General features: G+C 37.6%; 1 protein-coding gene across 2 annotated transcripts in view; it reads right to left on the bottom strand.

Annotated features, from left to right (window-relative positions):
• LOC150080626 (glycerol kinase-like) overlaps positions 1 to 27,597 on the bottom strand; it is a 420,206-nt gene that overhangs the window by 227,407 nt on the left and 165,202 nt on the right. For both annotated transcript variants that reach the window (XM_090381601.1, XM_090381600.1), the window contains exon 7: positions 19,225 to 19,334. In XM_090381601.1, the coding sequence (XP_090237727.1) occupies positions 19,225 to 19,334 (110 nt within the window). The remainder of the gene's footprint in view (positions 1 to 19,224; positions 19,335 to 27,597) is intronic.

The raw sequence follows: 27,597 nt of genomic DNA, 5'->3' as shown, positions 1-27,597 counted from the left end.
TTTTTCCTCAGGTGAATCAGTACTGTAAATAAGCATCAATCTGGAAGTCTCTAATGTACCAGAACTAACAGAATTACTGAAAGAATCCAAGAACTACTGCAAGATCAAAGATCAGGTTATACCTTTCTGATGTAACATTTGGAGGAGAAAAAAAAAACTGCATCTCACTATATACCAAACATTCTGTCCTAAAGAGAAAAAGACAAATGTTGATGAAACGCATATTTCTTGCTATCCAGAAGAAAATTAAAAGACACACCACTGCAATTATGAAGTATGGTTATGGTGTTTTGAACCTGAATTAAATCCTTTGTCACCAGACCCAAAAATGTTCAATGGAAGCCAAACAAAACAAAACAAATGTTCCTTGTAGCTTACACTTTCTTGAGTATAGCGTTCAGTGCATTCCACAAATCTGTTAAAAGAGAATATTATCTTTAATTCAAAAGACATTTTTTAAATTCACATGGCAAAACAAGCAACCAGTAAGGAGTGCTCCGCTAATTCTGCATAATAATGAATAAGTCATTTGCCAGGCTTGTAGGGCAAACTGAAAGAATCCAACAGGGAGATTTTTACCCTAACCTGCCTAGGGTATAGATCTCAGTCCCATCCCCAGATTTTTATTTGTTTCCAATGTTGAAGGAACCATTGAGGGAAAAAGAGAAAGATTTTCCACTGCAGATTAACTCAATGGGCAACATTCCACTATGAATGAAAAACTATGCAAACATCTTAAATTAGCATTAGCATTAGTAGAGGCATTTGATGCAAGAAAGCAAGCTTATGCAGCATCAGCCAAAAAAAAAAAAAAAAACAAACCCACTTCACCCCTCTGTTCGTTCAAAATACCTGTCCAGCTGAGCCTTAAACTTATTTAGGCTATCAACCTCCACTACAAGGGATGGAAGTCTGTTCCACCAACCAACCACCCGCTGGCTAAAGGCTAATTTCCGCACGTCTATCCTACATCTGTCTTTCCTCAATTTGAATTTATACAATGGCAAATTCTTCCTCTAGCTCAGAATAATCACCCTCTCAGGTGATTATTCTGAGCTAGAGGAAGAATCCCACCAGCATTGAGCATGCTCAAACCATTCAAGGCTTTATACACCTCTATCAGATCACCTCGCTGGTGCCTAGTCTCCAGACACTAATTTGCAAAACTTAAGCCTTTCTTCGTAAGAGCACCCCTTTGTTCCATTCACTAATCTTGTTGCCCTTCTCTGTACTCGTTCCAGCAGCTTACATCCTTCTTGAAATGAGGCCTCCAGACCTGTATACAGTACTCTAGGTGTGGCCTGACCATTGCCTTATACAAGGGAATAATCACCTCCTTATCCCTGCTGGAAAAATTCCTGTATATCATTGACAATACTCCATGAGCTACTCTTGCAGCCCGTCTGCACTGCTCAGAGAACTTCATATCTGCCCGCACAACCACCCCCAAGTCCTTTTCATTCTCTACCACTGTCAGTGTAGTACCACAGAGTTGATACGTTGCTCTGGGGTTGCTGTTTCCCATGTGTAGTACTTTACATTTGTCAATGTTAAACTTCATTTGCCACCTCTCAGCCCATCTGCTCAACCTTTCCAGATCCTGTTGCAGCAGCATAGTGTCAGTAGTGTCCTTGACAACCCTGCCTACCTTTGTATCATCTGCAAACTTCGACATTAAGCTTGATATACCATCATCAATATCATTTATGAATACAGAAAACAATAATGGATCCAACACTGAGCCCTGAGGGACTCCACTAATAACATTAGTCCACGACGAGCAGTGTCCATTGATTACCACTCTCTGTCTTCTCCCCCCTCAACCACCCCTTTATCCATAGCAGCAATTTGCCTCCAATGTCACACTGCTCCAATTTGTGTAGCAGTCTTCCATGTGCAACAGTATCAAAAGCCTTTCTAAGATCCAAGTATATAATATCAAAGCTATTCCCTGCATCCAGTTCTTTTGTGACTGCATCATAGTATCCAATCAAATTGGTCAGGCAAGACTTCCCCTTAACAAAACCATGCTGTGTTCGAGCTATAACTGAAGTCTTGTCTAAATGATCCTGCAGTGCTTCTTTAACCAGTGCCTCCATTAATTTTCCTGGAACAGAAGTTAAGCTCACAGGTCTATAATTACTTGTGTCAGCCTTTGATCCTCCTTTGTGAATTGGGGTCACATTTGCACATTTCCAGTCTATGGGTACCTCCCCTGAGTCCAAGGAAGCTCTCATAATTATGGCTAATTGAGGGACCAATCAAGCTCTCAGCTGCACACATCAGCACCAGAACTTGCACTTAAACATCAGTCAACACAGCTGCAATCCCCAAGGCAGAATGCACTGGTCCCACAGGAACTAGTTGTGGTCGGTGACTCTATTGTCAGGGAAAGAGGGAATATATTGTGTAAAAAGGATAGGTGAAACAGGAGCAGGGTATGTCTGCCAGGGGAAAAAGTTGATGATGATGATGTAGAGCAGATATCATCTTTTAAGGGCACAACAGTTGATATTGTTGTACACATTGACACTAATGATATTAAGAGTAGGAGGACAGCGGAATTACTTAACGAGTACAGGTCAATGATGAAAAAAGCCATGAATTTAAAAATGTCTATAATTCTGACCAGACGTGACAGGAAGGAGTATATGATGAGAGCCTTGTCAATCAATTTGGCCCTGGAGAGATTGTGCAAAGCTCATGGGGTAGAATTTTTTCCAGCCTAGTCTGTGCTTGTTAACAGGAGAGACTGCTTCTACGGGGATGGGACACACTTAAATAGAAGGGATGCAAGAATATTTGCTGATACTATCGAGGCAGTGTTAGGTGGGTCGGAAAACTGCTAGCTTGGGGGGGGGGGGGGATACACAGACTAATAAACAGCAGCCACTGGCAGAGGTGAAAGTAATTCTTGCACTGCTTCTATTGGAATGAACAGCAGCCTAGAAAACAAGGTGTGGGGTTTTCAGAGACTGGGAGTCATCGCAAAGCAAGTAAATACATGGGCTGTGTTAGGGTAGCTAAGAATAAGAATAGGTGCATGTATACAGTCGGTCCTCGTATAACACGTGTTTGCATTACACGAATTCGATCATACACGATTTATAAATAGGGGAACGTTATCTTATATAACACAAACCGAATTCGCTTATACACGATTCGCTTTGTGTTTACAAGAAATGGCAATCGAATGCGGAATCACCCCAACTGAACACAACACGATAGGAACGAAGAAGATTCTGAAAATGTATTTATGTGTTTTATATCAGTGAAGGGGAAACACATTTCACCATAATAACGTAAAAACTAACACAATTCCAGCTAGCGATATAATCGCAAATGCAATTAGATGGAGTTTACTACCAGTTTATAACAGATTCCACTAGCAGAAACAACTGGAAATTGTTTTTATTGTTTTATGGTAGTAACCCCAGAAATGTGCTTAGTAAAATGTGAGGTGTTAATAGTGTATCTCGGCCTTTACGGTGTTGTTTATTCAGTTGCTATACGCGGGCAGCTTTGTTTATGTGTATCAAGCATGCCTCCTCATTTTGTAATTGTGCTTTATTCCCTAAAATTTTAAGTATTTTATTAAATATTATAAAATACTTAAAAGGTGTGAAAAGGAAGCGTCCTGGTTAAGACACTGCAGATTCAGAGAGAAAAAAAAAAGAAGCAATATCGATAAACAGAGGCGGACTGGGTCAAAAATTCTTACCCGGGAAAATTTGTAGTGGCCTCATACTATGGTTTATGACCAATATCACACCAGCCTCCGGCCCACCGTGGTTTCCCCCGTAAGGCTTATGGCCAGTCCGCTTCTGTCGATAAAGAAAAAATATGAAATTGTGAAACGCTTTGAGGGAAATTAAAGACCATGTGATATTGCACATGCTACAGACCTAAATGAGGCAACGCGGAGAATTACAAAGAATGCAGAGAAAATAAAAACAACTTTCATAGCGGGAACAACTCAAGTGTAATTAAAATCCATTAGATTAAGACACAAATAATTGGAAGAGATGGAACGGCTGTCATCTCTTTGGATAGAAAATCAAACAAAAAACAAGTTTGCTTACGATAGAAGCAAAAGCATTAGCAATATTTTATTACGACTTACGTATTATAATTTATACTTACGTATTATAAAATACGTAAGTATTTTATTACGACTATTTTATTTAATATAATAAATTTTTTACGAATAAAATACGTATTTTATCTGGAAAAAATACTTTTTTAGTATTAAAAAATACTAAAAATACTTTATTATAATATAATATTATTTTTATTACGTATTTTAATCATTATAAAATACGTAAGTATTTTATAACGATTAAAATTACCCGATTATTTATTGTGTTTGGTAATGTTTTGGTTCCAAATGTGTGTTCAATCTTGGGTGGTCGGCACCTAACCCTACTTTTCCCATAGGGGCTGTTGTTTATATTGCACGATTTTGCATTGCACGAGGGTTTCTAGGAACGCAACTGTCGTGCTATACGAGGACAGACTGTACTTGTGTGTACACCAATGCTAGGAGTTTGGTTAAATAAAGTTGATGAATTTGAGGCATTGGTCAAAACATCAAAGACAGATATTGTTGCAGATATATCTGTGTGAAATGTGGTATCACACAAATATAAGAAATGCAGAATTGGAATTTGGAGAGTACAATGTGTACAGAAAGGATAACATTATAAAACCCTTTAGACAGGTAATACAATTTGGGATTAAGAACTATGATACATTATTTAATAATCTTAAAGACTAGACTCGGGGACAATGACATTTTATTCTCACTAGACGTTACTGCGTTGTATACGAATGTAAACGTTGAATACACATTAGATATTATCTGGGATATATTAAATAAAAACTCGACACCGATTAATTATACAAAGCTACCTATTAAGGAAATTTTTCACTTAATTAAACTGTTAGTTGAGGCCAACTACATCACCTTTAGAGACAAGGTGTACAAACAAATTTTTGGATTACCAATGGGTTTGAGCCTGAGTGGCTTAATGTCAGAGATCTATCTCTCAACGATTGAGCATATACATTTGACACCTTTTCGACCCCATATCACATACTATGGGAGATATTTAGACGATGTTCTAGTTATTACCGATAGTAGTACTATCCAAGACATTTTACATTCGTTTAATAATATTCATTCTAGACTCAAATTTACATTGGAAAAGGAGGATACGGATACAAAGTCATTAAACTTTCTAAATTTCACGCTTACCCGGGACTCGAATAAAATACAATTTAGCATCTATCAAATTCCTACAAATACCGGTATGCTTCTACATTATAATAGCTATCACCCGTTCACCTACAAAAGATCGATTATCTTTAATCAATTTCTAAATGCCTATAAATATTCAATGACGGAATCTGCTTTGGACTCAGAAATACAAATATTAACTAGCAGATTCTTAAACAGGGGTTATTCCATTACCACAATAAACCGAATTAGGGTACAGGCTAAGGATAGGATACAAAATACTACACCAATCAACAACAGTAATATCAAAAAATACTTTATTTCTGTCCCATATGTTGAACAGTGGCACAAACAGCTTAACAGATTCTTTAAAGATACCGAATTTAAAATTGTAGCTAGGCCAATATGGAAGTTACACACTATACTGAACAATCACTCAGTTCTTTCTGCGTTCGCAACACAAATTAATGATCTGTATACAACATTTCTTGCGGTGATTGCGACTCGTCTTACCAAGGTTCGACGCGATTTTCTCTTAATATTCGTGTAAATCAACATGAAGCCTCAGTTCGTTCAGCAGCGTCAGAATTAGCCTTTAGTGCCATTAACGAAAAACATACTTTTTTATTTAACGAGGCCAAAATACTTAATGTTCAACGTAATTATACGCAACCATTAATTGCAGAAACCGTTGAAATTAAATTACACAAGAATTCTGTTAATGTTCGGCGGCCATATTTGATCTCCGATGTGTGGACCTTTACGCGCATGCGCGAAGACAAATAATCACTATTTAAGTTTCAGGTTTAACCCAATTCGGTAATTTTCATTCCTGTGATCATGACATACAGTCGAAAAGCGTTGTCAGCTTCAGGAAGGAAAATCGTTCTGAATATTTTCGTTAGATTCTTTTAATTGCATTAATTTGATTTTTAATTGTTTTAAATTGATTTCAATTGTGTTAAATTATTTAATTATTTATATTTTACTCTAATGTACCGGTAAGTTGTCGATTTTTTCGTTTTTTCCATTTTAATTTCTGGAGGGTATCAAACGCAAGTGTTCTACGTACTATATTGAGGTAAACTCCTCTTATTATTTTACTAATATTATTATCAACGTAGAACATATTGAGTATTACAGCTCTGATTCATACTATCTAAGAAAGGATAAACAGAATAGGAAAGGAGGAGGGGTTATGGTATTAGTTAAGAAACACACAAAATCTGAGGAAGTGCAAAACAGTTGATATGGGTGAACAGTGCAGTATTGAGTCAGTTTGGTGTGACATAAACACTGGCATAGCAAAATTGAAAGTAGGACTATTACAAAATTATGACTCAGATGAGTATAATGAACAACTGCACAGAGAAATAGAGTGGTCCAGAAAATCAGATTGTCTTATAATGGGGAATTTTAATTTCCCAAATATTGACTATAACTTGTCAGTTGGTCACTCACATACTAGCAAGGCTTTTGTGAATTTATTGGTGATTGTTTTCTACAGCAGCATGTTCAGGAGGCAACTAGAGGGAGTAACACTCTTGATCTGATTATAAGTAGTGATTCTTCATGCATTAAGAATCTGTAGATAAAGGAACCACTAGCTAGCAGTAATCACAGTGTGCCGATGTGGGATTTACTCAAAGATTAACTACCATCAGGGGAAAAGGGAAGGGAAGGTTTTAGCTTTCGTAAAGGTGACTACAGTGGTCTGAGATAGTTTTTAAATTCTATACAGGGGAACAAATGATGATATTACCAACAGCAAATTCTAAATGGGAAGAATTCAAAAAATTAATCATGGAAGCTACTAGCTTTTCATACCAACTAGGCCTAAATGGATGTCAGATGAACTAACATCTATTATAACTAATGAAACATACGTGTACGCGTACTTGTGCGTATGTTTAGTGGTGCATAAGCTACACTGGCTAAATGAAACATGTGACAGAGGAAAAAAAATGCATGGGATACAAATAAATTAACAGGTGACACAGAAGCCGGTAGATATATTCTAGTCTGTAATTAATTCACAAAGTATGTTAGGCAGGCAAAGGCAGATTACGAGAAATCTTCGGCAAAGGATGCAAAGAAAAAAAAGCAGAGTTCTTTACTTATGTAAACTCTAAAAGGAAGGGGATGAATCAGATTGGTCCATTTGATATCGATTGTTTCACTGTTGAAGATCCTGCTCAGGTAGCTGGCAAACTAAATGAGTACTTTGCATCTACATTTACACACGAGCAATTCCGTAGGGAAGTGGAGGCCAGAATTTTATCAAATTCTATCAGGGAGCTAAATGATATTGTAATAACTGAGAGCAAAGTGGAGGAGAAATTGAGGTTAAACGTAAGAAAGGCACCTCAGGTGGATGGCATCTATCCAGTTATATTAAAGGAAGTAAGCAAACCCATAGCCATAATTATGAGAGCTTCTTTGGACTTCGGGGGAGGTACCCATGGACTGGAAATGTGCAAATGTGACCTCAATCCACAACGGAGGATCAAAGGGTGACACAAGTAATTACAGACCTATTAGTTTAACTTCTGTTTGGGAAATTAATAGAGGCACTGATCAAAGAAGCACTGCAGGATCATCTAGACAAGACTTCAGTTCAGACACAGCATGTGTTTCTTAAGAGGAAATCTTGTCTTTTTTTTTTTTTTTTTTTTTTTTATGAGAACCCCAAACACGAGAGGTATTAGAACCTATAGTACTTAGTACCGTGCTTGGTTTGGAGGTTGAAAAGACGAAAGAAGATATTTGTTGACATTGGACTTGAACTTCTGTAGACTGTAATTTTCAGGGAATACGTATGAAGGAAGGTTGTTCCAGAAAACAGCAGTTCAATGAATAAATGAGCAAGATGAAAAGTTCGTTCTGTGGGTTTGAAGCTGGACAGTAAATGGATGTTGACTGGTGGCGGCACGTGTTCGGACTGTTTTGAAAGAGAGGGTGGGAATTATAGAAGCCAATTCAGAAGAACAGTGCCCATGGAAGTATCTGTAGAAGAGGCATGCAGCAGAAACAGTACGTCTATGAGAAAGCGAGTGGAGAGACTCTGTTAGAGATGAATCATTAATTAACCGAACTGCCCTCTTCTGAATGGAATCAAGAAGCCTGAGAGAGGTTTTTGGGGCACCGCCCCAGATGTGGGAACAATATTCCATGGCAGGGCGGATTTGCGATTTATACAGAGTGAGCAGCTGTTTGGAAGAAAAGTAACGCCGAGAGCGAAAGAGAAAACCAAGTTTTTTAGATGCAGAGGAAGCAATATTTGTAATGTGCTTGTGCCAAGAGAGATTAGAAGTCAGGGTAATCCCCAAAAGAGATATATCATTTTGCCTAGAAATCGGAGTGTCACTAAAGATAAGCATACGAGCAGAAGAATCCTTTTTTCCAGATATAAGACAAGACTGAGTTTTAGAAGGGTTGAAATCAACAAAGTTGTCTTTGCCCCACTGGAGAATTACCTGAAGATCGGCATTTAAGGAATTGGCAGGAGATTTTCGAAAACTTGAAGCTGATTCAGCAGGACAAGGTTTCTCAAAATGGAAAGTTGAATGCAATGTGCTATCATCGGCAAAACTATGGATAGGGTTTCCAGTCAATGGAAGAAGGTCATTGATATACAAGAGGAAAAGAGTGGGGGAAAGAACTGAACCTTGGGGGACACCGGCATTAGTGGAGAAGGCAGAAGATAGAGAGCCATCTACCATCACCCTCAGTGAGCGATCAGAGAGAAAACTGGATAACCAATTACTAAAAACAGTTGGCAAACCATAAGATGGAAGCTTGTTTAGAAGACGTTTATGCCAAACACGATCAAAAGCCTTTGAGATGTCAAGAGGAACTACTTGTGTTTCACCGAACCTTTCCATTGAATTAGTCCATAAATGGGTAACATAAGCCAGAATATCACCAGTGGATCGACACTGACGGAATCCAACTGGCGATCGTTGATCAGACGGAAGGTTTCTAGGTAGTTTAAGAGTTGCCGGTTAATTGATTTCTCCATTACTTTAGAAAGAGTAGAAGTTTTTGATTTTTTTTTTTTTTGATTTGGTAGTTGTTGGCGCATCGGCTTCTGTGGCCATATTGCACCTCCCAAGGTTTTTGCAGTACTTTGATCCAAGCCTGAAGCGGGAATCGAACCCGCGACCTTTGGGTTGCCGGGCAGGTACTTTACCCACTCGGCTAGCCCGGTCGGCTAAGAGTAGAAGTAATTGCAATGGGACGATAATTGGATGGGAGGGATTTGTCACCCTTTTTAGGAACTGGCTGGATATGAGCAAATTTCCAAGCAGAAGGAAAAACACCTTTGGAATAAGAAAGTGAAAAAAGGCGGCAAAGAATAGGAGTAAGTTCAGGAGCACAGGTTTTGAGAACAAGTGGAGAAATACCATCAGGACCTGGAGCTTTCTTAGCATCAAGATTCATCAAAATCCTTCTGATATCCTTTTGACGGAAGACCACAGAAGGCATTGAATGGAGCATGTTACGAATGGTGGGAGGTGTTTTACCAAGATCATTAATACATGAGCTGGAAGAAAAATGGGATGCTAGCAGGTCAGCTTTATCCTTGGCTAAAGTGACAACAGAACCATCTGGTTTGAACAGAGGTGGGAGCAGAGATGGGCAAAAGTTGCGGCTAATAGCTTTGGCAAGAGACCAGAATGCTCGGCTACCATTAGGGCAAGAAGCAAGTTTTCTACTCTTAGCCTGTTCAAACTCTAAGTTTGGACTGATTAATAACTGCTTTACAATTGTTGCGAGCTTTGGTGTAGGCAGAAAATGAAACTGAAGAATTAGAAACAAGCCAATTACGATATGCAACATTCTTCTCTTGGAGAGCCTTAGCACATTTGTTGGAGAACCAAGGTTTAGATAAAGGACGAGATTTTAAAGTGGAGTGTGGGTTAAAGAATTCCATTCCTGCAAGAATAATTTCACTGACACGATCTGAGCAAACGTTGACATCAGAAGTTTTGAAACAGTAATCAGACCAAGGAAAAGAAGAAAAGAAGTCTCGCAGGTCATCCCATTTTGCATTCTTGTAATGCCAAATGACACGAGGTTGGGAATAGCCATGAGATAAAGGTTCCATTGGAGAAGAGACAATCACCAAGTTGTGATCTGAAGTGCCTAAAGGACCTCTCACTTCGACCTTGTACTTAGAAGGGTTGTTTGTGAGAAAAAGATCAAGCACATTGGCTGTATGATTAGGATTGTCCAGTATTCTTGTAGGTAAATGAACAATCTGTGCTAGGTCGTTAGTAATTGCAAAAGCCTCAGCATCTCGACCTGCTGGGTCAGTGTAACTAGAAAACGGAAGCCAGCTGGAGTTGTGAACGTTAAAATCACCAAGGAAAATTACCTCACTGTTAGGAAAGTTGGACTGGAGAAAGTCAAGTTGCAAAGAGAGGAAGTCAAAGAGCTCCAAGTGATTAGTGGAGTTGGGAGAACGGTAGAGACAACAGATGAATTTGACACAATGAGGTAGAGAGATTTTAAGTCAGAGGAGATCAAAGAGAGGAGATTCCAAATTGCCAAGTCTCTGACAGGGAATATCAGAACGGACATATGCACAAGTACCACCTTTGAGGCGAAAAGAATCATACAGCAAATAATTTGGACATCTGAGATGAGCAGTAGTTGAATCAACTGATAACTGAGATTCAGTCAAAAAAAGTACATGGGGTTTGGAAGACTGCAAGTGGAAATGGACATCGTTGAGATTGGAATTGAGACCACATATATTTGTGAAATGAATTAGGAAGTCCTTGGGAGGTTTAGATCTTTTCGCAGATAAGCTTGCTCTATTATTTTGACAATTCATGGTGTATTCAATAGTAGGAAAAAGTGGGTGGGACATGCTGTATGAAGTAATGAAATTTTTGGATATAGCGTACATGTGGTAAGAATATACCCAGTTCCTTGACATAACGTGGCCTCGACAATGCTCCCCGCATACACACTACTCGGACTCCCTCCAGTCACTATCTGGCAGAGTAGAGGTAGCAAGATTATACACTAGCTGATCCGGAAGCCTCCTAGAGAGTTACCAATAAGTTTGGTCCGGTGTACTATCTAGCGGCCGGCCTACGAACACCGTTTTAGAGCTGTACCCTCGAAATGTAAGGAATATTGGATCTCGCCACGATATTCATCATAACCTCAAAAATCATCAATCATACTGCATGATGCAAGAGATAGGGAAGGGTTGGCTGGAACTTAGTTCTAGAGACTAAACATGGATTCCACCATTTCAAGCCTCCAATAAGCAAAGTGGTGGTATTTCACCGGTTGATGAGAGTCATCTATCACCTAGTACTGCCTGGTAACATAGAGGGGCGGCGTTCCTCCATGTGGTGTGGGCGCCACACCACGACCCCTGCTTACGTTGGTTCACACCTGGGTGGTCACCCACCATGTACTTGTGCATGGAGGTTATACCCAGGATTACTAACAGTCCCACCATCGTGAAGGTGCAAGCAGAGGATTTGGCTGTCACAGACCGTCCGGACTTCGCCGAAATTGGGTCCACTTGACTTGAGTGTCGCCCAAATATCAGTTCCATCAGCGTTTTAGACTCCCAGGTAGCAAGTACAGCTTGTCTGGCATATCTGAGAGAACGTCTGTGACAACCTTAAGGACCATATCCAAGTCTGATCAATTTGATTAGATAATATGATGATGTTATCAAAAAAAAATGTTGATATCATATACTTGGATCTTAGGAAGGCTTTTGATACTGTTGAACATTGAAGACTGCTGTGCAAATCGGAGCAGTGGCATTGGGGGGGGGGGTGAATTGCTGTTATGGATAAAGGGATGGATAAGTGGGAGAAGACAGAGAGTGGTAATCAATGGACACTGCTCTTTGTGGACTAATGTTTTTAGTGGAATCCCCCGGGGTTCAGTGTTGGGTCCATTGTTGTTTACTGTATTTATTAATGATATTGATGTAAGTATGATTAATGTCTAAGTATGCAGACGATACAAAGGTTGACAGGATTGTTAATAACATTAATGACAGTACAATACTGCAAGAGGATCTAGGAAAGTTGACCAGATGGGCTGAGAGGTGGCAACTGAAGTTTATCATTGACAAATGCAAAGTACTGCATATGGGTAGCAGTAACCCCAGAGTAATGTATCAACTGTGTGGTACTACACTCAGAGTGGTAGAGAATGAAAAGGACCTGGGGGTAATTGTGCAGTCAGATATGAAATTTTCTGAGCAGTGCAGATGGTCTGCAAGAGTAGCTCATGGTGTCTTGTCAATGATACACAGGAATTTTTCTAGCTGGGATAAGGAGGTGATTATCCCCTTGTATAAGGCAATTGGCAGGCCACACCTTTAGTGCTGTATACGGGTCTGGAGGCCTCATTTCAGGAAGGACGTAGAGCTATTGGAATGAGTACAGAGAATTGCAACAAGATTAGTGAATGGAACAATGGGCTACTCTTATGAAGAAAGGCTTAATTCATGTAAATTACTGTCTATACATCAAAATTAGTGTCTGGAGACTAGGCAGCTGTGAGGATATCTGATTGAGGTGTATAAGACCTTGAATGGTTTAAGCAAGCTCAATGCTGATGTTGTTCTTTCTCTTGCCCAGATCGCCTGAGGGAACATAAATTCAAATTGAGGAAAGACAGTTGTAGGATAGATGTGCGGAAATTTGCCTTTAGCCAGCAGGTAGTTGATTTCTGGAACAAACTTCCATCTGTCATTGTAGAAGTGGACAGCTTAAATAAATTCAAGACAGAACTAGACAATCATTTGGAGCAAATGGATGGGTGAAATGAGAAGGGGTTTTTTTTTTTTTTTTTTTTAGCTGATGCTGTATAAGCTTGCTTTCTTGCAGCATATGCTTTTTTTTTTTTTTTTTTTTTTTTGGTAGTTGTTGGCGCATAGGCTTCTGTGGCCATAATGCACCACCCGAGGTTTTTGCAGTACTTTGATCCAAGCCTGAGGCGGGAATCAAACCCGCGACCTTTGGGTTGCCAGGCAAGCACTTTACCCACCAGGTCGGCATCATATGCCTCTACTAATGGTAATACTAATATTGACATATAAAAAGGATGAAAGGCAGGCCTGGAATTCATTACAAATGTGTATTCCAAATAATGAGTATAAAGAAAGAGCTAACATGTGGAAAGGAAAAAAAAGTTCACAAATGACACCAAGCCAAAAAAATTACCATACAGGCAGGCAAAAATATACTCATTGTCAGGAGCCAATATACCTTGAGATGGTTGGTTACCTCATATCAGCATCAGACCTTGAAGAATCTGAGTCTGAAGTTGCTAGCAGCCACAAGTAAATCTGAAATAGTTTCCACAACATGTAAAGAGCTACATCCCATTAATTTTCATGGAAGATGCTACAGCCCACAGGCCTTCAATAATAATAATAAAAAATAAAAAAAACCCAAATGCACATTGTAAACTGGCATGGTGTAATGTACACCCAACCTGGATTATGGATCAATGTTTTATTATGGAGAATAAAAGTATGGATTGTTATTCTCTTCAAACACGCAGTTTTACAAGAATAACATCAGAACACTGCAGTGGCCAGCAGAGAACGAACCCTGACCTTCAATCTGAACCCAACTGAAAATCTTTGCAACAAACTATAATACAGAATTAGTGCAAGGTCAAGTTGGCTCTCTTTATTAGTGGAGCTCACAAAAGCTTTAAGGGAGTGGAGTACAATAGTAGTAGTAGTAGTGGCATGTGATGCAAGAAAGCAAGTGTATGAGCTTATGCAGCATCAGCCAAAATAAAAAAAAAAAAAAAATAACACCATTCCCTCCAAATGTCTGTCCAGTTCCTCCTTAAATTTATTCAACCTATCAACTTCCACAACGACAGATGGAAGTTTGTTCCAGCAATTAACCACCCACTGGCTAAAGGCAAATTTCCGCACATCTATTCTATATCTGTCTTTTCTTAATCTGAATTTATGCCCCCTTAGGTTCGTTATCTGAACAAGTGGAAGGATCCCATCAGAATTCAGCATGCTCAACCCATTCAAGGCCTTATACACCTCAATCAGATCACCGCGCAGGTGCCTAGTCTCTAGCCACTGCAATTTGCAGAACTTAAGCCTCTCTTGGTAAGAGGATCCCTTCATTCCCCTCACCAATCTTGTTGCCCTTCTCTGTACACGCTCAAGTAAATCTACATCCTTCCTATAATGAGGCCTCCAGACCTGTACGCAGTACTCAAGGCGTGGCCTGACCATTGCCTTATACAGAGGACAATCACCTCCTTCTCCCTGCTAACAAAATTCCTATATATCATTGACAAAACCTCATGACCTGCCCTGGCAGCCTGTCTGCATTGCTCAGAAAACTTCATATCTGACTGGACAATTACTCCCAGGTCTTTTTCATTTTCTACCACCTTAAGTGTAGTACCACGCAGTTGGTACTTTTCTCTGGGGGTTACTTCTAACCATATGCAGTACTTTGCATTTGTCAAGGTTAAAACTTCAGTTGCCACTTCTTAGCCCATCTGCCCAAATTATCTAGATCCTGTTGCAGTAGCACACTGCCATTACTGTCATTAACAACCCTGTCAACCTTTCTATCATCTGCAAACTTCGACATTAAGCCTGATATACTTCACCAATATCATTGATAAATATACAAAACAACAGTGGACCAAACACCGAACCCTGTGGGACACCACTAATAACATTAGTCCACGAAGAGCAGCACCCATTGATTACCACCCTCTGTTTTCTCCCACTTAACCATCCTTTAATCCATTGTAGCAACTTACCCTTAATACCATTCTGCTCCAATTTGTACAATAGTCTTCCATGCGCAACAGTGTCAAAAGCTTTCCTGAAATCCAAATATATGATATCAAAATTATTTTTTGCATCCAGTTCCTTTGTAACCACATCATAATATCCTATCAAATTTGTCAGACAAGACTTTCCCTTAACAAACCCATGCTGTGTCTGAATTATTGCTACAGTCTTGTCTAGATGATCCCGCAATGCATCTTTAACCAGTGACTCCATTATTTTACCTGGAACAGAAGTTAAACTAACTGGTCTGTAATTACACATGCCACCCTTCGATCCCCCTTTGTAAATTGGGGATACATTTGCACATCTCCAGTCCGTGGGATGCTCTCATAATTATGGCTAAGGGTTTGCTTTGCCGCCTCCTTTAATATAACTGGATAGATCCCATCCACCCCAGGTGCTTTTCTTATGTTTAACTTCAACAATTTCTCCTCCACTTTGCTTTCAGTTATTACAAAATCATTAAGTATCCTGCTACAATTTGATAACTTTCTGCCATTTTCAAACCTTAATAATTCATCATGTGTGAATGTAGATGCAAAATACTCATTCAGTTTGTTTGCTATCTGAGCAGGATCATCAATAGTCGAACCGTCGATGTCAAGTGGACCAATCAGATTCAACCCCTTCCTTTTAGAGTTTATATAAGTAAAGAAATCCTTGCTGTTTTTCTTAGCATCTTTTGCCAAGGATTTCTTGTAATCTGCCTTCGCCTGCCTAACCTCCTTTGTCACCTGATTACAGACTAGCTTATATCTGCCATAGGCTTCAGAGTCGCTTGATAATTTATATGCATCTCATGCAATTTTCTTCTCTGTTACGAGCCTCATTAGTTTGTTAGATAACCATTTAGGCCTAAACCTTGAACAATATTTCTTAATAGGTATGAAACTTTTAGTAGAATCCACGATTAATTCCTTGAATGCTTCCCACTTAGAATTTACTGTTCCTAATGTGGTCTCCGCAAGTTTAAAAACTTGCGGAGACCACTGTACTCACCTTTATGGAAGCAAAAACCCTTTCCTTTACCCCTGATTGGTAATTAAATCTTTAAGTAAATCCCACATCTGTACACTGTGATCACTGCCACCTAGTGGTTCCTTTATCTGCATATTCTTAATACACGAATGATCACTGTTGATAACCAGATCAAGAGTATTACTTTCTCTGGTTGCCTCTCGAACATGCTGCTGCAGAAAACAATCATCCAATAAATCCACAAAAATCTGACTAGTGCGTGAATGACCAACCCATAAGTTCCAGTCAATATCTAGGAAATCCCCCATTATAATACATTCCACCATTAAAATCCCCCATTATAATACATTCCGATTAACACCAGCTTTTATTCAAAAACAAGTAGGAAGTCTTCCATAATGCATTGAAACAGTCATTATGATCAAAAGTGGGATAATAATGACTGTTTCAATGCAAACAGTCATTATGATCAAAAGTGGAATAATGAACACTAATTTCTTTGAATCTTGCATTGTTTTGTTCTCATAACTAGGGCTTACAATACAGTCAAAATCTTAATACTGGTATTTCAGTATTTTTAATTTATGAAACCGGGATACCAGTATTCCAAAAACAAACGTTTTTCTCAATAAATTTTGATGACAATTAGGTGCAATAAAGTAAGGAAAAAAACAAGTACTGTAATTACTTGAATTCATGTTTTAAATAAACTTTTATTGCAATAATAAATATTCTGAAAAATATCATTAAAATGCAGTTATTCTAAAAACAAAAAAATTATACTGTTACTGCAAAGTTTAGTTATGTTTAAGCATCCACACTACCTGTCTGACTAAAGTGAGCTCTTAAGAAACATAAGCAATCAATAGTATGATCGTTTAAAATGGATCTAATTTTGGTACATATTTGATTAGCGGCAGAAAATGCCCTTTCGGATTCTATTCTGGTACTTTTGTACTGAGATAATCGTAGACGATCTCAGTCCATATTTTCTAGGCTTTGAACTTTTTTAGCAAAATAGTAAAAGTATTTAATTAATTTCCAATTCCAGTTCACCTTTTAAAATCTCATTGGAGTCAGGCAATTTCTTATTTTGGAAAGAATTTGCAGAACACTGATATTCTGTTCTATGTTGGTCTTCCATGGTTGAATTATGTTCATCATTTTCTGAAGTAGAAAGATGTTTTATTCAGCGAAGTATAATTTTCACTATAGTATCTTTACTGAGTCTGGGAGAGAGCAAAGAGTGGGAATAAGGAATAAAGAAGAGAGCAAAGAGTGCAGTTAAGGAATTCTTCACATATATGAATGCAAAGAACAGAAGGACAAATCAGATTCGCCCCTTATGTAATGGATGTGGGACAGTATTAGATACCACAGCTGAAGTTGCAGATGAACTCAACAGTTACTTTGCATCGATATTTACATAAAAAAAAAACCTTTGTGTCAATGAGATATTATGGAAGTGAAGTTTAAAAAATGTAATTAATGATGTTGAAACTTCAAATTATTATTTAATGAAAACTTTCGCGCCTACACGCAAGTAAGGCTCCTGTGGTTGATGGCATATACCCTATAATCTTAAAGGAGGCGGCAAGTGAGTGCATTGAACCATTAAGACTAGTTCTAAGAGCATCACTGGACAGGAGAGATTCCATTGGATTGGTGTATATTAGAACATAAAGGCAGTTCTAGGAGTTCTAAGCGGTTCTTGGTCTACCGCCAAGAACCGCCTAGAACTTACCGACCAAGTCAGTCTAACTTCAGTAGTAGGGAAATTCAAGGAAGCAATGATCAAGGGTGGAATTCAGGATCATTTAGATGGAAATGGAATTCTGTAGGATACATGGCATGGTTATGTAAAGGAAAAATCATGTTTTACAAATCTGGTTAGCCATTTTGACAGGTCACTCATGAGCTGGATTTAGGGAATAATTCCGACATTGTTTATTTGGATTTCAGCAAAGCATTTGACTCAGTCCCACATGAGTGGTTCCTTTAATAGTTAGCTGGAGGCTGGAATCATAGGGAAAATCCTTAGATGGATAGCACGATGGCATTAAGGCACCAGGCAGAGGGTTGCTATAAATGGTTATTCCTCAGATTGGGTTAATGTAAGTAGTGGGGTTCCCCCAGGAACAGTATTGGGACCATTGTTGTTTTTGATTATCTTAAATGACATCTATGAAGAGATGGAGGGCATGAGGTCTAAACTTGCAGATGATGTAAAGATCAGTAGAGTAGTTAATGATTGCTGCCAAGCAGAGCTTCTTCAGAGTGACCTAGATAGACTTCCGGGACGGTCAGAAAAGTGGCAGCTATGCTTTAATTCAGCAAAATGCAAGATCTTACACCTGGGGAACAGAACCCCAAAATAACTTATACACTTGGTGGAGTTGAACTAAAGTCAGTAGTGGAGGAACGGGACTTGGGAGTTACAATAGGGTCAGACATGAAGTTGTCCGAGAATTGTGGACAGGTTGCAATGTTGCATGGTGTCCTATCGATGATTTAGAGAACATTTGCTAGTAGAGATAATGACGTCATAATTACATAAAGGTGATTTTATAACCTTTATGTGATTAAATTATAAACAATTATTTTTTTTTAAATTAGTACCGAAAAACCAGTATTTTTGTATCAATACTGGTATTTCAATACTGGAAAAAAATTACTGGTATCCCGGTATTTGAGATCCCGGTATTGTAAGCCCTACTCATAACTAGAGGTATCACATGACCACTGGTAGGACAGTTTATACAAAAGGTCTATTTGGCGCATTATAGCCTCGGTTGCTGATGCGCCAATAAAACCCAAATCAAACCCAAACTCAAACAAAAGGTCTATAAATGTATTTTTGTTCAGATTTAATAAACTATATTATTTATGAATAGCTGTGTAGACTTTATTGACTAGCTCTTGTATAAACACTATAATGCCAAAATATCACAATCATAATGGTAACAATTTTTTTTTTTTTCATTAAAAAAAAAAATTTCATAACATAATTTGAAAACGCTTTAAATTTTTATGCAATAAATTTAAGTCAGAGGGTAACTCTGAAGGAATATCAAAAAAGGAGTACTGAGACTTAAATCAAACCAGCACTGAACAAACAGGTTTATATCAAGGGAAAAGTATACATGCAATTCACTATGGGAATAATTACTTGCAAAGCCATGGGTCCCACTGTAAACTTTCAATGTCCATCAGCATTGTTCGACTAGCATTTGTAACATCAGTAATATGACTTCCTCCCTTTGTGCCACCTGTAAGATTCTAAATCAGTAATATTCTTTTAATTTGTGAAAATTATAAAAAATATCCAAAAGAAACACTGAAGATGGGACAGGAGAATTTTTTATACTTAGATATAATACTGCAAATAATAAATATGCATTAATCAACTATCTAAACAATTAAATCAAAAAGTGGTTTGTGTGAATTGCATCAATATCATTTTCACATTTTATTGTTGAGATAAGGAAATACCACTGAAAACAAGGAAGGAGAATATTTTAACAATGCATATATTGGAATAACAAGTTATCTAAAGATGGACACCTGATGGAATATCAGGTATTGAGCAAGTGGCAAAAGATCTCTCCATTTCCTTTCCACCTGATACTAATCTCTTTTAATAGAATGAAAATCAGCTAAATGCATAGAAATGTGTATTTACATTGTTTTTTTGCATTTATTTAGATTTTATTAAATGCATTATGATTCAAGAGACAAAAATAAACATATACTGTCAGTAAACAAAACTTCAGAATACCAGAGTCATCCTAGAAATTAGGCAGCTAAACTCTTTTTTTATGTGTAGACTTTTCTCTTTTCTTCTTTATATGACTCTGGAATCTTAAACCCATATCGATTTGCAAGCCAAGATATCTTATCTCTCACCATGCTGTGATATATACCTCATTTGGTTAAACTCTTGGTTGCCTTGTTGCTGATAGTTGTCATTTTAACAGTAATGTCTTCTATAGTGCAGCACAAGGAACAGCATCGTAACGATTACCGTTACGATGCTGGCATTACTTTTCTTTTAAACAGCTATTGACTCTGCACAAATTGCCAATCTACCTACTACGAAATATTGTTTCCACATCTAAAATGGCGTCCTCTAAACCTCTCTCAAGCTTCTTGACTATATTCAAAAGAGGGTAGTTAGGTTAATTAATGACCCATTTCTTACAAAGACTCTCCACTCCCTTAGACAATCAGTTTCTCTGCATGCCATTTCAAGAGATACTTCCATTGGCATCTAATTCCACTGCTATCTTCCAAACCACTCCAAACACATGCCCCAAACAGTCAGATCCATTCACTGTCCAACTCCAAACTTGCAGAATTAACTTTTTCTCATTTATCCCTTTCAAGTCTAATGTCAACAAGTATCTTCTGTCTTCTCAACCTTTAACCCATAAAAAAAAACAAAAAAAATAAAACTGCAGCCATTATCTACTCAAGCATTTCTCAAACTTTTTTAGTCACAGAACACTTTTCATCTCGCAACATATTCACGGAACACTTATGAAACACAAGTTTAGTAGGAGCCAAAGAACTGTTGCTAATATTTTATTACATATGACGTACTGTACATCAGGAGCATCTTTATTTCCAACACATGTAAAGCCGAAATTCAAATAACTGTAATCATACTTTCGTTTTGGTCTTTTATTAGTTGGTTCCTGTATTTTTCACTTCGGATTTTTGGGGAACAAAAGGCTGCAATTGTTCATCCTCACTTTGAAGTGTGACAATATTGTGTTCGTTTTTATCGACCACAGTTGCATTACTAGAAGTACTTTACTTCTAGTTTTAAGGTTCCTTTTTTCAACCACAAATCCATGGTCACATATTTTAATAATAATATTTCAAAATAGTAATAATTATCAAAAAAAATTTATACAAGGAAGTGAGTTATGATATCGGTTCGCTTCCTCCTCTCCTTCAACCCGTGTACTCCAGGCTAAATCACATACAAAGGGCATACTAGATCACTATATTGCTACTTTTTCGCAGATGTCATTACCTCTATGCAAACTTCTCTATGCAAAAGCCCGTCAAAATATAGTGTTCCACAGTCCATTTGATTATTAGTCTATGCCAGTATATTAATAAACAAAAAAAAATTATGTTAAATATTATAATGATACAAAAGTGGTGTACACTACAAATATGCAAAATTTATTTTATTTTTTTTAAAATTATTAATTATGATTTTTTACGGAACACTTGTTCACATCTCATGGAATATAGTTTGAGAAACACTGATCAACTCACTGCAAGGTGGAAACCTCCTCATCGATTCATGTTGAGGAAAATGCATGGTGCCAAGTCATCATCATCAGCCATTTTCAATCCACTGCAGGATGAAGGCCTCTCCAGCAACTTTCCAGTTCCTTCTGTTTTGAGCACTGGCCATTCATTTACTACCCACAAACTCATGAAATTTCATCTATCCATCTCCGCCTTTGTCTTCCAGGTTTTCTTCTAGCTCCTCTTGGATACCATTCTGTTATTTTCTTAGTCCATCTGTCATCATGTCTTCGAGCTATGTGTCCTGCCCAAGACCATTTTAGTTCTTTAGTTTTGATAAAAATGTCCTTTACTTGAGTTTGCTGCCTAATCCATGTTTCTCTTCTTATTTAACAGTCTGATTCCCAATATAATTCGTTCCATTCTTCGCTGTGTAGTTCTCAGCTTCTCTTCCATTCTTTTGGTGAGTGCCCAAGTTTCACTTCCATAAGTCATGGTGGGGAGTATACATTGGTTCAATATTTTACATTTCAGACAAACTGGGATATTGCTCTTCAGTATGTGACTATATTTCCTGAATGCTATCCATCCAAAATTTATTCTTCTCTTGACTTCCAGCCATTTATCATTATTACAGCTAATAACTTGTCCCAGATAAGTATATGACTCCACCTTTTCGATTACTGCTCCTTCAATCATTATTTTCCCTTCTGTGGCATACTTGTTCAGCATTACTTTTGTTTTAGCCATATTCATCTTTAGCCCAAAATCCTTACTAACTGTGCATAACTGATTAAGATTTTCCTCTAATTCTTTGGGATCATGGCTTTTGACTACAATGTCATCTGCAAATCGTAAATGGTTTAGGTACTCTCCGTTCACATTGACTCTTTTCTGCGACCAGTCTAATCTTCTGAAAGCTTCCTGAAGGGCAGCAGTAAACAGCTTCAGAGATATTGTGTCTCCTTGTAGAACTCCTTTCTCAATTTTAAATTTCCTACTGTGTTTGTCTAGTCTAATAAAGGAGGTAGCACTCTCATATATTTTCTTCAAAATCATAATATATGGGGTATCTATGCCTTGTCTTTGCAGTGCCCGAAACATTGCCTTATGCTGTATGGAGTCAAATGCCTTTTCATAATCCACAAATGCCAGGCATAATGGTGTTTTATATTCATTTGCTTTCTCCATTGGCTGTGATATTAACGTGAAGGTGATCCATAGTTGAGAATCCTGTCCTAAAGCCAGCTTGCTCTTTCGGTTGATTCTCATCAAGTATTCTTTCTAATCTGTTAGTAACGACCCTTGTGAACAACTTGTAGATGTGGGATAACAAGCTAATTGGCCTATAATTTCCAATTTCTGATTTATCTCCTTTCTTATGCAGCAAAACTATGATTGCATTATTCCACTGCTTAGGCATCACACCTTTTCTAATGCACTTTGTGAAGAGCCTTGCCAGTTTTTGTGTTATGTCTCTTCCTCCCAATTTTAACAACTCTACAGTAACTTCATCTTCCCCCAGGGCTTTCTGATTCTTCATTTTCTTCAATGCATGTTCTACGTCATCAGGAAGAATATCGGGTATGTCGTATGTGTTGCTACTTTGCAATCCATCTTCCCCACTGCTGGCATCATTCCCCTGCTCCTTGTATAATTCTCTATAGTAGTCTTCTGCTATTTGAATTATGCCTTCTGTGCTGTTTATAAGTACACCATCGCTATTCTTCAGTATCAGTATCATTTGTCTTTCTGTATTATTGCTCATGGCTGCTGATTTAAATCCTTTGTTTTCCCTTAATGCTTGTTCTACTTTTCTTGTGTTAAATCTTCTTATGTCCTCTCCGAGTCTCTTTCTAATGGCTTTGCATAACTCAGTATACTCAATTTTCTCCCTGTGGGTGTTTTTCTTGCTTTTCATTTGTCGTCTTCGGTTCATCATGACAAGTGTTTCTTGACTAATTTTTTTCTTCTTTGGATTTCTTTTTCCCTATAGGTTTCTTGGGCTTTATCACTTTCAGAAAGTTGTAATATTCCTCGTCGATATCTTGGTCCTGAGCAGTCTGCAGAAGCTCAAACGTGTTCTTAAGTTCCAGTACATACTGCTTTTTCTCCTCTTCTGTTATCTCAAAGACCTTTGTATTATTTACAAAAGTCAGTTTTTTCCTTTCCTACATCTATATCAAGTGTACATCTTACCATTCCGTGATCACTTCCAACATTTACCTTATTCAGGACGGTAACATCATTCACAATATATCTTCTGTTAGTGAGGATGAAGTCGATTTCATTAGCAGTTAATCCATTTGGACTTTTCCATGTCCACTTTCTGTTCACCCTTTTCTTGAAAAAAGTGTTCATTACTGACAATCCTTGAGATTCTGCAAATTTCACAAATCTTTCACCTCTTTCATTTCTTTCACCAATTCTAAAATTTCCTATAGTTCCCCTTTCTGCACTGTTTTTCTTTTTCCAGTGGATTTTCCAGTGGGTGTAGTGGGTTTTCTGCTCATCTAGAAGACTCTCAATTTCGGTGTACATTTCTTCAACCTATTCATCATCATGGCTCGATGTTGGTGCATAAATCATTATAATCTTTAGCTTGTACCTCTTAGAAATCTTGAGTATTAGTCTTGACACCCTTGCTGATGTACTTTTGAATTCCAAAATGTTGTTTTTAAAATCTTTATGGACCAGAAACCCAACTCCACCTTCACTTCTTTCACTGTTTCCATTGGTGTACAGCAGATTTCCACTTGATAAACTTATAAGTGATTCATTTCTTCTTCTTGTTTCAGCCAAACCGATGATATTCCAATTCACATTTTCTAATTCCTTTTCCAGCTCTAATATCCTGTCTTCACCAATGAGTGATCTTACGTTATAACAGGCCAAGTTCAGTTTCCGTGCATGGCAGCCTGGTCGTACCCAGAGATTCTTAGCACCCTCTGCTTCCACTCTGATCCTCTCGCTGCCGTAAGAGGGAGAGTGGAAGCTGCTGGGGACTGAGGGCCATTTGTTTTGTCGTGCTGTCATATGCTCTTTTCCTCTTCATGCTGACCAGGCGTCTTGAAGAGAACCACTCTACACGTTCATTGCCACCTAAGTGACGTAACAGGGCTTACCATCGAGAAAGTGTGCATGAGTGGATTTTAGGGAGGCAGGCCAACCGAATTTCTCCTAAATCTTCTGTAATAGAGAGATATTGGATCCATCAGTGTTTTAGGCTGAGTGTCTGATAACACACAAGATACCTGTTCCCCTCTAAGGTATAACCTCTAGAACCTGTACTGGTGCCACGTACAGGTTCTAATACCTTTGCTGTTTGAGGTTTCATAAAAACAAATACGGTGTATGCATTTGTTTTTTATTGTACAAATTTATTATACAAATTTATTATACAAATATAATACATTTATTATACAAATGCATACACCGTATTTGTTTTTTATTTTTTATTTTTATTTTTTTTTTTTTTGGTAGTTGTTGGCGCATCGGCATCTGTGGCCATAATGCACCTCCCAAGGTTTTTGCATTACTTTGATCCAAGCCCGAGGCAGGATTCGAACCCGCAACCTTTGGGTTGCCAGGCAGGTACTTTACCCACCCAGCTAGCCCGGTCAGCATTTGTTTTTTATGAAACCTCAAACATTAAATGATAACTCTGTTATCATTTAATGTTATCATTTTTATGAAGTTCTGATCAGAAGTACACTAATACATAACAAAATGCCATTTATTGTAATTAGCACTTCAGTTTATGTTATCACTCTTTTTAGGTACTTAGCATATATGCATAAGTGCTTACTGTCTTCACCAAGCCTGTCGGCCTGTCTGTCTAATGATCTACATGTAAGAATTAGATTCCCAGAAGACAGCTTTTTCACGATATTTAATTAAATTGAACAAACAGAAGTCTGGCAATTATTACAGCCACTCCCCAGCTTACGTAATACTCAACTTACAGAAATTTGACTTTAAGTAAGTTTTTGCCGGCCAGTGCAAACTTAAAAAAAAAAATCATGGAAATGTATTTTGCATCCCGTAGGGAAAAATAGAGGTATCGTGAAAATACAGGGTGGCCACTGAAAGACTGAAGGGTTTGAAAAAGTCATAACTTGTTAATTTTTAATCTTTTTTATTTTCTTTTTTTACAGGTTATAGAGCATCCCTTGGAGATTAAAATGGCTATGTATGATGTCCAGCAACGAGTAAAACTCGTTGGGTTTTTCTATTCCAGTGAAAGATCAATTATTGAAACTCAGAGAAAATACCGGCAACATTTTAAAGTCCTCCTAGCAATAACATGATTCAGAACCTAATTTCCCGGTGTGAAAGAACTAGATCGTTAGCTGTAGATAGTCCATGCATGCTTTGTGTATACTGTTAGGTAAGACTCATGAACGTAGTATTGCTCGTGAACAAATACAGAGAGAAAAGAGACTTAAAAAAAAATACACATGAAGATAGTAATAAATATTATACAGTAGTAATCAAAATGAATAGCTAAGTTTAGAGAACATAAAACTATACAGTTTTATTACGTGATCTATAAAGTTAAAATCTTAGTAATTAATTGATAAGAAGATAACTTTTCACTTCAGTTAATCACAGAAAATTAAATAAGTATTTAATTAAGTACTTATTTAATTAAAAAATTAATTAAGTACTTATTTAATTTTCTAATTAAATAAGTACTTAATTTAATTATTCTTATTTAATAAGAAAAGGTTCAATCAATATCACACTTTCCGCATGGTTCATTGGTCCCTAGAAATCTTTTTCTGTTGGTCCTTCAGAAAATTTCGGGTCCAGCTATGATTTCATGGCCCTCATTCCTCACCTCCCCCCCCACAAAGGCTGACATAAATGAAAGTATGTTTTCGCATTAATCGAAAAAAAAAAATTTCAGATTCCTACCAAACTTTCAATATACATTCTGTTGGCCCCTGGCATAGCTATAAGTTCAATTATGATTTCATAGCATTCCTTCCCCAGTTTTCCCTAAAAAAATATTATACTACAAATTTGAAACTGGAGCTCTGATCCACTTCAAAATTTTAGTGTTTACTTAGAATATTTTAGGAATCTTTGCAACAAATTTTCATGGGTTGACTCATTTTGTTATAAATCATGAATTATTACTATTTGCTAACATGCCTGAAATGTAATGCACTGCGTGCATTAACTAACTTGTTTGTCTTAGAACAGTTTATGCATGTGCAGTAGAAGTGATTACATAACTAACATGCTGCTTTGTACAGTTCGTATGGTTGCCAGTGTTGTCACTATGAAAGAGAGTACTGTATCTGTACTCTTAACAATCTGACTGTTTTTCAGTAGAGCATTAACCCTTTTCTAATTCTTGATTTTAATATTTTCTTTATTTATTTTTAATGGTTTGTATGAATTTTAAGAAACATTATGGCAAATTCATTTTTACTGATGACTTTCAAATGGAAGAAATACTGGACAGTCAAATTAAAGTATTTTATATTGTTTGATTGTAATGTTTCTTTCTGTATACTTTCTACTCTCTCTCTCTCTCTCTCTCTCTCTCTCTCTCTCTCTCTCTCTCTCTCTCTCTCTGTGTGTGTGTGTGTGTGTGTGTGTGTGTGTGTGTGTGTGTGTGTGTGTGTGTGTGTGTGTGTGTGTGTGTGTGTGTGTGTGTGTGTGTGTGTGTGTGTGTGTGTGTGTACACTGTCCCAAACATGAGGTACATGTTGCAGTTCTCACTAGTTATATATTCCATTTCATCAGGGTTAGTCCTTCTGTCATTGACACATCCATTTCTTCACTAGCTGGAATGGCTCCCATTTATATTCTTGAAATGTTAAAGCTATCAAAAGTAAGGTTTGCAAGTTGTTACCTATCTGTTCATATGTGATTTTGTACAGAAACATGCATTCAAACTTAGTTTTCAATGCAAATTTCCAGCCCTTAAAAAAGCTGCTCAGAATATTCAGTTTACTTTTGGATAAGGAATCACTTCCCATGCCATTTATGCAGCATTAATGGTACACCCCAGGTATACAAGGTGTGATTGAAAAGTTCAGGGAGGGGCTGTATCTTGAAATTGTTAAGTCTTAACACAGTAACACATGAATCACCTATTTATCTGCAGTCAGTTTGAATTAAAATTCGTTGAAGAGGTGTTTTTTGTGTTTCACTGCACTTTAAAAATGAGATCTTACTGAGTGCCAAGTCTGCATCAAATTTTGTTTCATATTAGAGAAAGGTGCAACAGAAATGTTAAAAACAGCTATGTGCCAAT

Source organism: Mastigoproctus giganteus, chromosome 9 (assembly GCF_048544385.1).
Source record: "Mastigoproctus giganteus isolate SK-2022 chromosome 9, ASM4854438v1, whole genome shotgun sequence".
Lineage (NCBI taxonomy): Eukaryota > Metazoa > Arthropoda > Arachnida > Uropygi > Thelyphonidae > Mastigoproctus > Mastigoproctus giganteus.
This window is presented reverse-complemented; position numbering and strand designations above follow the sequence as displayed.